General features: G+C 46.7%; 1 protein-coding gene across 4 annotated transcripts in view; it reads right to left on the minus strand.

Annotated features, from left to right (window-relative positions):
• Positions 1 to 752: 752 nt before the first annotated feature.
• HLCS (holocarboxylase synthetase) overlaps positions 753 to 15,076 on the minus strand; it is a 219,496-nt gene continuing 205,172 nt past the window's right edge. For all 4 annotated transcript variants that reach the window (XM_047098836.1, XM_047098833.1, XM_047098834.1 and 1 more), the window contains 4 exons: positions 13,742 to 13,902; positions 7,916 to 8,030; positions 5,537 to 5,750; positions 753 to 4,078 (listed from right to left, as the gene is read on the minus strand). In XM_047098836.1, coding sequence (XP_046954792.1) covers positions 3,907 to 4,078; positions 5,537 to 5,750; positions 7,916 to 8,030; positions 13,742 to 13,902 — 662 coding nt within the window. In that variant the 3' untranslated portion in view covers positions 753 to 3,906. The remainder of the gene's footprint in view (positions 4,079 to 5,536; positions 5,751 to 7,915; positions 8,031 to 13,741; positions 13,903 to 15,076) is intronic.

The following is a 15,076-nucleotide window of genomic DNA, read 5'->3' on the forward strand; positions in this document are numbered from 1 at the left end:
CCCTGGCCCCCCACCCCTTTGTCCTTTTTAAACAGTCCTAGGGCCAACCAAGCCTTTCCCCTTGGACCCTAAGGGTGGGAGAGGTTTACACGGTCAATGAATCCCGGACAAAGTCTACCCGAAGTTGTAATTTATTGTAACTGTAAGACAGTTAAGGTAGACTGTGGGGGCTGCTGCGATAAAATGACATAAAAAGAAGGTTTTCAAACAAATGCCAGAAAATTACAGTCGCTTAAAATCGTAGTGCATCGCAACTCTTGGGCTATCGAAGATGCATTTATTCAAGCTGTTCCTAAACTTAAGTATGACATATAAAGTTGAAATCTTGGGGAAAAGCCTCAAAACAAAAGTCAAGCAGTTCTTACAAAAGAACAATTCTCCAAGAACAAAATTTGTTCTTCTATTAAATTTGTTGTCACATTAAATTTGTTTTTCAGTTTAAAAATTTATATTAAATTTCTTTCTCACCTGAGCTAAAAGGTTTTTGTTTTGTTTTGTTTTTGTTTTACTTTGGGTTTCATTCTTTGGAGTAATAATATTTCTCTTTTGTATGACACATTTGTCAAAAATAAATCAAAAACAACAAAAAGCACCCAGCTTCTTAATAACTTAGAAATACATACATACTCCTTACCATGTAAAACTATTTATTTTGTAAAAATGTTTAAATATGAATAAAAATGCTGGTAACCAAGAGTAGTTGCCTGTTTTTAAAAATGAAACTTGTGGTAAAAATAACAATGAGCCCAAACTGTACAGAAAACCTGAAAGTTTATTTTGGTAAGACTCGATTTTTATAGGCATTGGTTTAAAGTAATTACTTTTCAGAGATGATTCTTTGAAAAGGTAAAAATGGGAAGGTGTACGCTTTTAAACATTTTTGATGTGCATAGTAATTATGCAGGAATAAGGATTCTCCATTTTCTGCCCGTTAGGAGCAAACAGAGCTTCCAGAATGCAAGCTGAAAATGTCTCCCTGCTACATCCTGAAACTGCTGGGTGAGGCTGGCTTTTCTCCCGCTTCCCAGGTCAAGGGCAGGGGGAACCACAGAGGCCAGCCCCGTGGGTGTACGTGGGGGACTCGGGGACTGGAGGCTGCATACTACCCTCACCTGGGCCTGTGCACCCACCCATCACACACCCCTCATCGGCCCACTCATTCCCACATCGGGCCAAGTCTGCGGTAGCGACCCCCACGGAGTGTTTGAGACCAGACACGAATCCTTGGACTTTTTGCCCGCACCCCCTGAATGCTGCCAGGAGGCCCAGCATCAAGGGGTGCTGCTTCGGCGGGGGCCACGAGTCCTAGGGAAAACTTCCTTGTGCACATTCGGGGGTGCTTTTCCACGGCTTCCTCGGAAATCTGCCACCAGCCCGGAAGAGAGGCGGTCTGGTCTTTCACAAAACCAGGTAACATGCTCAATGCGCAGCCTCTACACGCGGGGGCCAATCAATGCGCAGCCTCCACACGCGGGGGCCAATCAATGTGCAGCCTCCACACGCGGGGGCCAATCAAACGCCCGGAAAGCCCACGCCAATCCTGAGTTCAGTTACCATGTTTTCAAGATTATGAAGAAAATGCAAAGTTTCCGTTAAGACTTTAAAGCTCCTTGAGATCAGAGATCCGTCAGGTGCACAAAACGACCTCAAATCCATGAGTGTCGCGTAGCAAGTAAATAATTTCCCTAACGCTAATAGCTACAAGTAAAATGCTTTTATTCAGCTCTTCTATATGAAGCAGAATTTCAAAAGTCTTTGGTTCATCTGAGGCAAAATCGGGTTTACGGAAAACGTAGCATCTGCTTCAAGTCTACTTCGTGTCCCTCAAGGCGACTGGGTGACGACACGAGAAGGAACAGTCTTAAAAGCACAGAGGCAAAGTGGTCTATGCCCAGAACATCTCCATCTGCGCTGACATGGCCACACTTCATTAGTTTTAATTTACAGAAAGGAAATGAAATGATAACATTTTTCCCCCCAAAGCAGAACTATCTAGAATAGGACTTCAGCTAAAAACAAAACGTAGCATGTTTTTCATTAAAGAACCCCCCAAAGAAATTCAAACAGTAACAATGGCAGCTCTGAGAGAGGACTTGCCTTATATTACAAAGTTTGAGAAATGAAACTCGCAGCATCAGCGGGGAGATCTTTCCTCTTGATGATATTTTGCAGATGCCCTCTCAGGGGTGAGTTCATCTGGTGATTTTGGGGCGGTGTGGACTTTTATTTAAACCTGTCACTAATTCCAAAAGAAGACTTAGACACTTAGGAGAGAAGCATTTTTTTTTTGACAAAATTCTAATTGAAGCCTTATTTGCAAAAATTACTTCTGAAGTTCTTTTAAAAGTTACAGTTCCAAAAACACACATTGGGTTGTTGTACTTAACTAAACATGCTATTTTTCCCCCCTTCCTATGGTGCTGGCTGTGCCTGGCTAAAGGTGGACACATTTTATACTGAAAACCGCAGGTTTTTGGAATTAGCCTAAGTAAAGCTGGATAAAGATAGTGCTAGTGTATAATAAAGGGATTCTGTTCAATGCTGAGAGCTCCATCAAGTTTTCTTTCCACTAATTTCAGTTGGGACTGGCAGGAAGAGAGAAAAGTGGACAAAAACTGGCCTTTTAAGGCTGAAAAGTAATGCGTGTGATTCACAAGTTCAACAGAGATAGGAGTTACATGGAAAGAGCATGGAGTACATCTGGAAATCACAAACGTATATCAAAAGGTTTCCTTTCTTTTGTTCTTCCATGGAGACTTTTAGGGCATCAGATCTTGAACATCTTCTTTTAAAGCTTCTCACACACGCACGCGCGCGTGCGTACACACACACACACACACACACACACACACCCTCCCTCCCTCCCTCTTAGATGATGGGCGCTCAGTATCAGTTGTATTTCCTTTCTTAGCAATTTAGGAAAAGAGGGGTAAAAATTACGGCTTACAAATAAAACGCCATGTACTTCTGTTCTCTGTGCACCAAACCGTCTTTCAGGAATGCGCCACATTTCAAAGTGAACCTACAACTGGCTTAAAAGCCCCAAAGCCTCCCTTGTGTGTGGTATGAATGCGTCTTCGTCTCCAGCTGTTAGGGCCCCGTCATCCACCCCACATTCACACGAGGCCTAATCAACACTTTAAGGCTCTTGAACTTGATCCCATCACTTCAGGATATGCAGTAAATTCAAATTTATGAAAAGAGGGCTCATACATTAATGTCCAAGCAAGCAACTGATTTCCTCTCCAAGGTCACTGCAGCCTGCCAGTGACACCCATCTCTGCAGCCACTTAGGCACTGTGACTGGACCACAAACGAGTAACCCTCAGAAATCTACCTTCTCTTTCCTTATGGACAAAAAATAAATAAATAAAACAACGAACTGCCAGTGTTCCTCTAGCAAAACACCTCCTTGGATGCTCATAAACAGTGTTACCAGCCCTCTACCTCATTGCTGGTCTGGGCCTGGAAGCTTTTTTTGATTTATTTTTTAATAGTCTGGGAGTGAAGGTCTCTGCTACTGGGGAAACATCTGAATTATTCCATTGCTGTTTCCAAATAAAAACTTTTGTGTTTTTTGTGTTTTTCTTCCGGGCCAATAAACATACATCCAAGCCCAAGAGGGGAGAAAGATTTCACACCTGTGGTAGTGCTTTATCTGAACTAGATCTTCTGCTACCCCCCAGAACATCTTCTGACACCAAGTCAAATGGCAACAGACAGAACAAAATTAAGGAATTAAGGAGGTTAATTGGAGGGAGAAAAAAAATCCGCCTACAACTCTAAATCCGTTTTCCAGCTCCTCGGGCTAGGAAAGGCAGCAGAAATTGAACCGGAATGTTCGATGCAGTGGCTCCGCCCGCCCTCCCACTGCCCAGCGGCCAGGACAGTGACCCCAGGCTCGGGCTACTGCTGTTTGGGGATGATGAGGTTTCTTAGCATGTCGAAGGAGTTGCCGTCTGGATGCACCGTCACGATCTCACTGTCCTCCTGCTGAACCTGAAGGAACCCAGAGTCATCTAGGCCGACTATCCACACCTCCGGGCCCTCGAGGCCTCCCAGGCGGACCCGCTGGCCACTGTACATGAAGAAGAGCAGACAGTCACTGGGAAATGTCACGCAGTATCTACAGACAGGTGGTTAAGTACTTACCCATTGGGTAAAGGGTTCGGGAGGGCGGGGGGCGGGGTAGGATGCTCGGACTCTCACTGGTCCCTCATGAACTGTTTTCATAAACTACTAGCATAATCAGGTTGATGGCAATTCCAACAGAGTTCGGACTTTCTCCTCATTCTGCTCATCCGGAGGATGATGTGTACCTACTTCCTCACCCCCTAGCACTTCTAAGAACCACTGTGCAGCTCTAGGTTTTCTTGGCTGAGATTGGGGCCAAAGAAACTGAGCTGGGAAGCTAATTTTATAAAACAAAGCTGGGCGGCATCCCCTGCGAGTTAAACTCGCTCTAATGCTACTTTTAATCTTTTCCAAATGTACCTGCGGTGAGTTACATCCTTGTAAATAGTTTTTAAAATAGAGGATCCCTCCCCTCCCCCCACCACTCATCTTTATTTGGAAGAAGTCTAAACCTGCAGAAAAGTTGAAAAAATAGTACAATGAACCTCAGATTCCCTCTTCGCTTACATTCACACCAACTGATAACATTTTCCATATTTGCTTTCTCTCTTCGTGCGCACACATGCTTTTTTGCTGACGTTTAAAAATAAGTTGCAGGCATCATGACACTTTACACTTAAATACTTCAGCATGTACCTCCTAAGAACAATCTCCCACAAAACCAAAATACCATTATCACCCTCAAGAAGTCTAATCTTGGTATAATAACGTCTAATATATAGTTCATGTTTAAATTTCCCCATTGTCTCATTAATATTTTTTGTGGCTATTTCCTCCCATCCAGGATCTAATTATGAATCACATCTTGCATTTATTGTCATGCCTCTTTAGTCCTCTTTAATGTCAAACAAATCTCCCACCTTCTTTTTATTTTTTTGTGTTAGAGGACATTAACATTTTTGAAGCATAGAGGCCTGCTGATAGGTACCAGTGCCTCTCAGGCTTTGGGTGCGTGTGGATCCCCTGGAGCATTTGTTGAAACATGAATTGTGCTCGAGTGTTCGGCCAGCCTCAGAGTTTCTGATTTAGGAGGCCCAGGGTGGAACTTGAGAATAACCTGCATTTCTAACAAGTTCCCAGGTGAGGATGCTATTGCCCCTGGGGGATCTTGCTTTGAAAACTGTTGATATCTAGAATGTTCTACGATTTAAATAAACATGCGGGAAAACTCTCCGGTGATGCTGTGTCCTTCTCGCTGCATCCCATCAGCAGCAGACCTGGGATGCCAGTTCGTCCTGGCATTGCTGATGGTAACTTGCTCAAAATAGTGTCCGCCAGTTTTTTCTCCATCAGAAAGGGAAAAAATAGTTATCTAGACCTGTGCTCAGTTTCTTGTTTTAAGATAGTGAACTACTAATTGAATGAAGACATTTTAAAAGAGTGAAGACGGGCCAGCACTGACCTGTGTACCCAATACTTATAATAAAGGGGAAGAATGCCATTGGGCCCTTTGTCCTGAAACGTGTCGATCAGTTTCTCCAGCACGGTCACAGTTCTGGCGATGAGATCATCGGTCCTGAAGGGCTTCAGCTCTGCCCTGTGTTGCTTATTGTATTCTGTGACGAGATCATTGATGCATATGGTGGGGTTACTGTTACTCACGTTAAATCCACAGCCTGCAACAAAAGCAAACGGTTGAAAAACGCGAGCAGCTCAACGTACTGGGAGGATCACACATTCCTCTCAACCACCTGGAAGAAGTTACAGCCTGGATCCCCTGCCCCCTGCTTCCTTGTCCTCATTTCAAATTTATTATCTCTGGCCACTTGAAGAATGACTTATCTCTTTGGGACCGGTTTCCTTTTTTCATCCTTCCTTTATTATCCTTGTTCAAGCTGAGATCACCCCAACCTTACTGCAGACCGGTTGGGGTGAGAAAGGCAGATTCGATTCGATTAAACAGAAGCTATGAACGGGACCGAGCTCCTTAGACTGGCCTCTGAAACGATCCTTCACGGGGTTGAGCCAAGAATCGTAGGTCTGCCCTGAGCCCAATATACAGTAAAATTTCTTGTTTCTTTTCCGACTTGAGTAACAGAACACATGTCTGAAAATAAAGAATTTTATTCAGGTCTTAAGGAGTAAACTCTGGATTCAGAGATTTCAAACCTTGGTCATGGCATAAACCTAGAACACATCTTTTAATACTTTACCCTTGGAAGTCTCTGGTGCTAGGGTTACGCTGTTGGCAAGGGGCCAACCCATGTTCAGTGGCTCTTTTACAGGCTCCTAAACCACAGCTTCGGGAGAGCGAGTTACCAGCAGTGGGGTTTGAACAGGCTTGTCTCTGCTGTTACTTAATATCACCATCCTCTCCGGGAGAGTTGGAAGTCTTCAGAGAAGTCAAACCTCAGTTTTCAACAGGGCCCTGAATCAACCTCAAAGAGGTCTTCAATAAGAAATGAAATACGGCAAGAATGAAGCAGTGAGACTATCTTGTTTTCAGTGCCTCTGAGAAAAAATTCCCCAAATACTCGCCTCAGATAGAATGGTGACATTTACAATAGCAGTATTCTTTGGTAAATGTTCGGAGCCATTTTCAGCGTGAAGGGAAAGACTGGCCTCAGATTTTTTTTTTTTTTAATATACTGGCTATTAAAATACAAAGCAATATAAATTACATCTGGAAACAAAAAACACATAACTACAGCAACAGGAACAGAATCAGCAGTTTTTCATTTGTTCATTCATTCAACAACACACACAGCATGGAGGGTGAGGCATTAGAGTATGTGTATACAGTCCTGAAAATCTCCATTATATTCAGAAAATTCCAAGTCCTGGGGAAAATAGCAACACTGACTAGTGCCAACTTCGGCTACACCTTTCTAAGAACCAGAGAGTACCCTTGTTGGTGACTCTGAATCCTTCCTCAAAGATGCCCCCTCTCCCCCCATCACCTCCCACGGCCTTGAGAATTTAACAAAAGCTATGAATTCTCCCCAGAGGAACATGTTCCCTTTCCTCCCCCGCCCCCAGTGGCAGACTTCCTTAGCTCCCTGAGGCCATCCCTGGGCCCCATTGATACCTACGGGCCCCACTTCAGAACATCTACATCTAGCCTCATTAACACATTTAAAAATGGGAAGCAGAGCTTGGACGATATGAAACAGTTTGGTAGCAGCGCTGGAAACACGAGCTTTGCATCTTTCGGCTGGCATTTCTGACACGTCGTCACGTGTTTTCTGTCCAGTACTAATTTCTGAATGTTGAGTTCTCCTGGACATCAGGGAGAAGCCGACGCTCGGAGGAGCAGGAGCCTAAGAATTTCTGAAACTGTTTCTGAACCCACCTCCTCGCCTGATGCGGGTGCGCTGCAGGGAAGCAGGATTCTTCACCCCACCTTGACCAGCCTGGAGCTTCTTCTGGAGGTCCAAAAGAGCGCAACTTTTTCATGGCCTGGGAAGGTCCCATTAAGAATGCCAGACCACCAGGAGACCCATCCTTGAAATTAACTTTCTTCTCTTATTACAAAATTGGCACGTCAAATGTTTATTTTCACCATTTCTAATTCAACAAGAAGCGGGCACGTGGAGAGGTGTAATAAAAAACCTGTTTGATGTGATACCAATTTGGTGGTTTCCATGGCCATAAACCCCTTGAAGGGCTTTCAACCAATCTGGCCTGTTTTGCATACGTATTGTGTTCTGTAACTTAGGACTCCGAGAAAAAGTAATCCCATATGATAATCCACTCCCCCCCAATGTAGCCATGTATAAACCATTTTTATTTTTGCTTTTATTAATCTAAAAATGTGGAGGAAAGGGCTTTAAAAGCTTACCAATAAGTATATAAAATGTTTCTCCCAAAAGCGTTGAGTTAACCAGAACTCCACCAAGCTTCATGAAGTCACTGTAATAAATATCATTGGGCCACTTCACTCGTAAGTTGATATCCTAAAGGAAAATCTGTGCGTTAATCAAGCAAGCACAGGACACAAAGGGATCAGGACAGGTCATCTAGCCCAAAGGAAGATAGGCAGGATGTTCTCGAATCTAATGGAACATGGGATCTCAACCTCTCTTCTGGTTCTGACAGCTAATCTTTGGGACAATCCAGTGTGAAAGGACCACCTTGGGGCTGGGAGAGACCTGAAGAACATATCTGGCATAAATTCTGGCATTTTCCCCACACCCCAGCACTGTTCATTATCTCAGTACAGGCATATGTCTTCATCGTGCTTCACAGACACTGTGTGTTTTACACACCGAAGGCTGGCAGCAGCCCTGAGAGGAGCAAGCTGATCGATCAGTGCCACCATTTTCCAACAGCCCTTGCCCGCTTCGCGTCTCTGTGTCACAATTTGGGAATTCTCACAACATTTCGAACTTCTTCATTATTTGGTTATCATGGTGATCTGTGATCAGTGATCACAACTCACTGAAAGCTCAGATGATGGTTAGCATTTTTTAGCAATAAAAAATATATTTTTAAGTTTTTCATTTATTTTGAGAGACAGAGAGAGGGAGAGAGCGAGAGAGAGCATGAGCAGGGGAGGGGCAGAGGGAGAATCCCAAGCAGACACTGGGCTGTCAGTGCAGGGCCTGATGCGGGGCTCAAACTCACAAACCGTGAGCTCATGACCTGAGCCAAAACCAAGAGCTGGACTCTTAAGTGACTGAGACCCAGGCACTCTCTCAATAAAATATTTTTTAGTTAAGGCGTGTCCATTGCTTTTTTAGAACACAGTATAGTGCAAACGTAACTTACATGCACCGGGAAACCAAAATCCACCAGCAGTGAGCACCTACTGTGTGCTGGGTTGGGGGCAGGGAGAGAATAATACTTCTGGGTTCTCTTCCCTTAAGGAGCTCATGCCCCAAGAGAGAAAAGATGCCCTAAATTAACCAATATCATAAAAGGTGGGTAGAAATGTTTCAAGGAGAATGCTACAGAGATGCAGGGTAGGAACACGGTTCACTGAATTATTACGGAAGAATCTCAAAACACTGCCAACAGTCAGCAGTTAACAGAAACGATTTGTTCTGTGGCTCACTGTGTCTCTATCCTGAAGCAACCCTGGGTGACCCTGCCTGAGCCCCGATCGCAGTGGAACGGTGCCGGTCACTGCCTTGAGCTGGGCCACCCAGACCCCCACTTCCTGCCGGGACTCTTAAGTGGGCGCAGAGACCGGGTGAGACCCAGTGGGTGCCGGAGCTGCCAGGTCTCCTGGGCCGGGGGTGGCAGCCAAGTTGTGCCACGTGTGGGGAGAAGAAGGAAATCGGGATATATGAGGCTGAAAGAAAGACACTCAGCAAATAAAACGGAAAGACTGCAGGGTAGCTGATGGCCTCTGATCCCACAGTGCTTTCGCTTCCTTCCCTGAGGGCCAGTACCACCCAGAGCCCCTTCTCAGCCCTAGTCCCTATATTACTTACACCAGACCCCCAGGGGGTACTAGTTTTGTCCCTGTTTTACAAGGAAGAAACTGAAGCTGACAGAGACTGCCTGGGTGGCTTGTAGTTACACTCAGATGCAGCAGAGCTGGGATTCTTTTTCTCCCTCCCCCCTCCCCTCCCTTTCCCTTCCCTCCCATTTCTTTTTTCCTTCCTTCCTTCCTTCCTTCCTTCCTTCCTTCCTTCCTTCCTCCCTCCCTCCCTCCCTCCCTCCCTTCCTTCCTTCTCTCCCTCCCTCCTTCCTTTTAAATGTTTATTTACTTTTTTGAGAGACAGCATGAGCGCCAGCTGAGGTAGGGGCAGAGAGAGAGGGAGGGACACATAATCCGAAGCAGGCTCCAGGCTCTGAGCTGTCAGCACAGAGCCCGATGCGGGGCTTGAACTCACGAACCGTGAGATCATGACCTGAGCCGAAGTCAGATACTCAACTGACCAAGGCACTCAGGTGCCCCCAAACCCAGGGCTTTCTGACACCAAGCCCCCAGGGAGCTTAATACTGTGCTACAGAGCCTGCTGCTTCCAAGAAATCTCCTTCTCTCCCTTCAACAAGGCCTTCTTTGCATCTCAGCCAGTGGAATACATTTCTGTTCTGCCCTGCAGGGCACTCTAGGCAGAGAGGAGAAACGCAAAAGCACAAAGGAACAAAAGCATAAAGAAGACGTGGGGATGAGCACCGGGACCTGTAAATGACAGGGAGGGAGCTTCATAATCCTTCGTGTCTAGAACAGGGATCTCCATGGGGGCCGGAGCAAGGGTGCCATTCTGCTACCCTGCCCCAGGGGACACTGGGCAATGCTGGAGACATCTCTGGTTGTCACAGCTTGAGGGAATCCCACTGGCACCTAGAGGGAGCAGGCAGAGACGTTGTCCCACCTCCTGCAGAGGAAGGCCTCCCACCTGAGGTGTGGGGCCCAAATGTCAACAGTGCCAACTGCGAGAAACGCTGGTGTGGAAAATCTGTAGCTTGGAGACTTTGGCCTTGGTCACTCTCGCAGGTCCCCTTCTTTGTCCTCGCTCGCCTTCCCAGGCCCCCATGTACCCAACACGGTCCCTGCCCAAACTCGGCTCCTACGGTAGGTGGGCAGCGGCTTTCTTCCGCGCTGGCCCCGTTCCCGGGTTCCTGATTTACTTCACATGTTCAGGTCTAGTTGGTCAATGGCGGCTTACAGAATCGTGGCTTCTCCTGCGGGGAAACTATGGCATCTATTTCAACGAAGAGAAAGGCCGCGTGCTTATTTTTATACTATCTCAACCACGTATTCAAACAGCTGCCGCGGGCCTCCCGGGTACAAAGTGCTATGTTAGGCTCTTTGGGATCAAAATAAAACTACTCCTTCATCCACAGAGCTGGTTCCTTTACAGGAGAAGGAACCAGAAGCACAAATAACACTGCTCCAGAGCGAGCCACGGGAGAAACCATAAAAGTGGCTCAGACCTTCCAAACACCAAAAGGTTAGAGGAGGGAGTTTGTAGCTAGAAGTTTCCGGGAATGGCATCGGAGCAGGGCCTCCCAGGGCAAACAGAACTTCCAGGTACAGGGAGGGGACAGGAGGGGACAGGAGGGGACAGGAGGGGACGGGAGGGGACGGGAGGGGAGGGTGGAGGGCTACAGGCACCCGGCATGGCGGGGACCTCGCAAACAGAAGAAACAGTGGGAGGGATGGTAGGCAGTGGATTGCAAGCTCTGGAAGGAGTAATGGGCATTTCTGTGACACTCCCTCTGGTCCAGGGAGACAGGCACCATCTGTGTGCTGATGGTGACATCTGACCAAAGATGTAAGAAAGGCCAACTGTACGGAGCGCCTGGGTAGCTCAGTCAGTTAAGTGTCCGCCTTCAGCTCAGGTCATGATCTCACAGTTCGTGGGTTCGAGCCCCACATTGGGCTCTGTGCTGACAGCTCAGAGCCTGGAGCCTGCTTCCGATTCTGTGTCTCCCTCTCTCTGCCCCTCCCCTGCTCATGCTGTCTCCCCCCACCAAAAAATAAACATTAAAATTTTTATATAAAAAAAAGGCAAACTCTACGTAACTGGGGCCTATTTCAACCATCCTGGATTTGTACTGTGTAAGCTAAATGGACTCTGTTAAAAATAAATACTGAGAGGCACCTGAGTTGATCTCAGTCAGTTAAGCATCCTAATTGGGCTCAGGTCATGATCTCAGTTTGTAGGTTCAAGCCCTGTGTCGGGCTCTGCACTGACAGCATGGAGCCTACTTGGGATTCTCTCCCTCCCCCTTCTCTCTGCCCCTTCCTCACTTGCACTCTCTCTCTCTCTCTCAAAATAAATAAACTGTAAAAAAAAACTTTTTTTTAAATAAATAAATCCTGAGAAAGTAAACCCTAAAAGTTCTTATCACAAGGGGAAAAAAAATGTTTTCTAGGAACTATAGGAGGTGATGGGTGTTAAGTTCCTGTGGTAACCACTTCACAAGTAGGTCAGGTCATTGTACTGTGCGCCTCAAACTTACATGGTCAATTCTATCTCAGTAAAAACTGAAAATGAAATAAAGGAAGAATACATCCAACCCCAAACCAAAGTCACATCACACAGGTGAGACTGGGCTGCGTGACTACAGAAACAGGACAGAAGAAGGAGTGTGAGGGACAACACCCATCAGGTGTGCTGTTGAGGGCGGGCTGCCCACCTCACATCCCGCTGCCCCCAGCCCTTCCCGTAAGGCAGGCACTCAAAGAATGCTCGCTAAGTTAACAGGTGAGGCTACAAGGTCAAAATCAAAGCCAAGAAAAAGTTAACCAGGCTAATTTAAAATTTAAATTTTCATTTATTTTCCTAAGACCAACAAACCTGTTGCTAGGGTTAAAAATACCGCCCCCCCCACCCCCGACCTCCCAACAGAACTTTATCTTCTCAACTGCCTTCTACGAGGGGAGACGTCTGGCTCAGGGGGCTGCAGCTGAACCTGTGAAGGTTGCGGGGAATCCCGCTGGCACCTAGAGGGAGCAGGCAGAGACGTTGTCCCACCTCCTGCAGAGGAAGGCCTCCCACCTGAGGTGTGGGGCCCAAATGTCAACAGTGCCGACGGCGAGAAACGCTGGTGTGGAAAATCTGTAGCTTAAGCCCAAGCCCTTCAGATACAGACAGCAAGTGTGCTGAATACCTGGTAATAAATGTCATATTTCAGTGTGCGTGCCTGGGAAACACATACCCCAGCCCTACACACAGTGACCATGACGACATGACCACATTAGAGGGGGTTAAGGGGCGCTGGCGATGATGGCTTCCCTGTTGAACATGAGGACAGGCCCCACTGAAAGTCATGATCTTAGCCTCTGACTTCAGAAGTTAATACAATAATTGTTTTCAGCCTGACATAAGAGCTGTAGGTGGGAGGGAGCCTGGGGATGAACGCCCTTGAAAGAAAAGTTTTTTTAAGTTTATTTTAGAGAGACAGACAGACACGAGCAGGGAAATGGCAGAGAGAAAAGGAGACACAGAATCCGAAGCAGGCTCCAGGCTCCGAGCTGTCAGCACAGAGCCTGACGCGGGGCTCGAATTCAAGAACCGTGAGATCATGACCTGAGCCGAAGTGGGATGTTTAATGGACTGAGCCACCCAGGTGCCCCAGGAACTCCCTTTTTACACTCATGTGAAATTCTTCCAGGAAAACTGAGGAAGAGGATATACAGTGACTATGTGCACTGGTCTCTTGTCTCCTTAATAAGTGACACTAAAGTATCCAATGGTAATGACGAAGCAGGCACCCCTGCCATAGAGCTGGGAGCAACACCCCAAAATGAACCTGCACGTTAAACCTGGGCGGCCACAGACAAAGGATTGCTCTGCCCAACAGTGACTGTGCAAAATGAAGGTGGGAAATGAGAAGGTTGTTTAGGTCTATAAAATAAGGCTTTTCACCAGAAAACACAAGTGGCCCATCCCGTCCAATGGGCTTCAATTAGAGGAAAAAATAAATAAAAAGAGGTTTGCCCTAAGATACTTGATAAATTGGACAACAGCACAGAAAGGAAACTCTGGGAAAGAAACACATCTGGCGAGACTCACGCCGCTGTAAAAGCTGCTGGTGCTTTCCAAACTCTCAAAGCTCTAAGAACACTCTGTTGCCCAGCTTTGCAAAGAACAGGCTGCAACTCTATATGCAGCTATCGTCCAGACACATCCTCCATATACCGACTTTATCAGCTGGGATGTACGCGCAGGGCGGGGATGTTAGACAGAGGAGCTGCACGTACCTGGTACTCAGGAATGGACCTTACCGCCTCCACAACGGCCAGGGACATCAGATGCTGGACAAATGGGATCCTCTGTCCCAGCTGGGACCTCAGCGGGATGGAGACGAGCAGGGTGGACACGGCGCATCCCATGGGGCTCAGCCAAGCATTCGATCCCCGCCCTGGAACACAGGCCCCATCAGGAAAGTGGCCACGTCGCCATGCGAACAGAGTCAGATGCACACAGCGGCAGAAAATGGGCCGAGCAGCCACGTGCGCAATCAACCCAGACTGATTACGATGCTTGGAGATTCTAGGGTTAACTCAAGAACAGAGAAGCTTTTGAAAATCTGATGCTGTGTTGCTGAACAAGTTTCTGATAAGTAGCAGAATGTTCAGCCTCAGTGAGCATATCATTTAGGCTTTGATGATTCAAAGTCTTACAGTGTCTGAACATGACTGTCAGCTTAATTTTCTCCATACGGTCATGCAGGCAAAAACAGAAACAGTGGGGAAAATGAGCCCGGTCTGTCCTGTCCAGGAGAAGTCCTGGGAGCCACATTTTAGAAGTGACCTATATTGTGGTGATAGTCTCACAACCTGTGAACATATTTAAAAAAACCCAAAATCGTACACTTTAAATGAGGGAACTGTATGGCATGTGAATTATATCTCACTGTTATAAGGGGGGGAAAAGGAAGTTGAATTTAAAAAGTAAGCCCTAGCATTAACTCTCTGAACTATTTTTTCCTAAAACAGAAGCCAAGAAAATAAAGTGATCAAAATGAGAGGTATAATCAAAGTCCTTCCATGTCCTTTATTTAAACCACCATATTGAGCCCCCCGGCTTTGGATAAAATGAATTTGCTCTTTGAGTTATGTTCAAAAGACATATTCAAAGGAAAGAAGTGGGAAACAGTGGATTTCTTATTTCATTGCTCCTTCTGAGAAAGGCGTAAGGAGCCTCTCTTGAGAGTTACAAGCACGTTTGGGTTGGCCTGGCGCTGTCTGGAGCAGGGGCGAGGGCCAAGTGCCTCCTGCATGACCACCGAGCATGGAATCTGCTTGTGGTTGGACCCCAAGTGGATTCTGGGAGGATGCGGGCTCTGGTTTCCGAGGGTCAGCAGGTGGCGGAAGCTCTGAGCAGCGCTTGGCTTCTCTGTGATCACTCTGTGAACGGGCATTGACCACTGATCAAGCGCCCGCTGCATGGAATTTCCAGGGCAGCCGGGGTGGGGGCTGGCAGACGGAAGGCCTCCTCCATGTGACACTCAATAGGGACACGGAAGGCACCTCCCAGAGAACCTTCAGGCAAATAAATGTCTCTATAACACAGTCATGATTCACACACTGCAA

This window comes from Lynx rufus, unplaced genomic scaffold (genome assembly GCF_022079265.1).
Source record: "Lynx rufus isolate CCGP_SWC_20201006 ecotype Redwood Valley unplaced genomic scaffold, mLynRuf1.p SCAF_5, whole genome shotgun sequence".
In the NCBI taxonomy this organism is placed as follows: domain Eukaryota; kingdom Metazoa; phylum Chordata; class Mammalia; order Carnivora; family Felidae; genus Lynx; species Lynx rufus.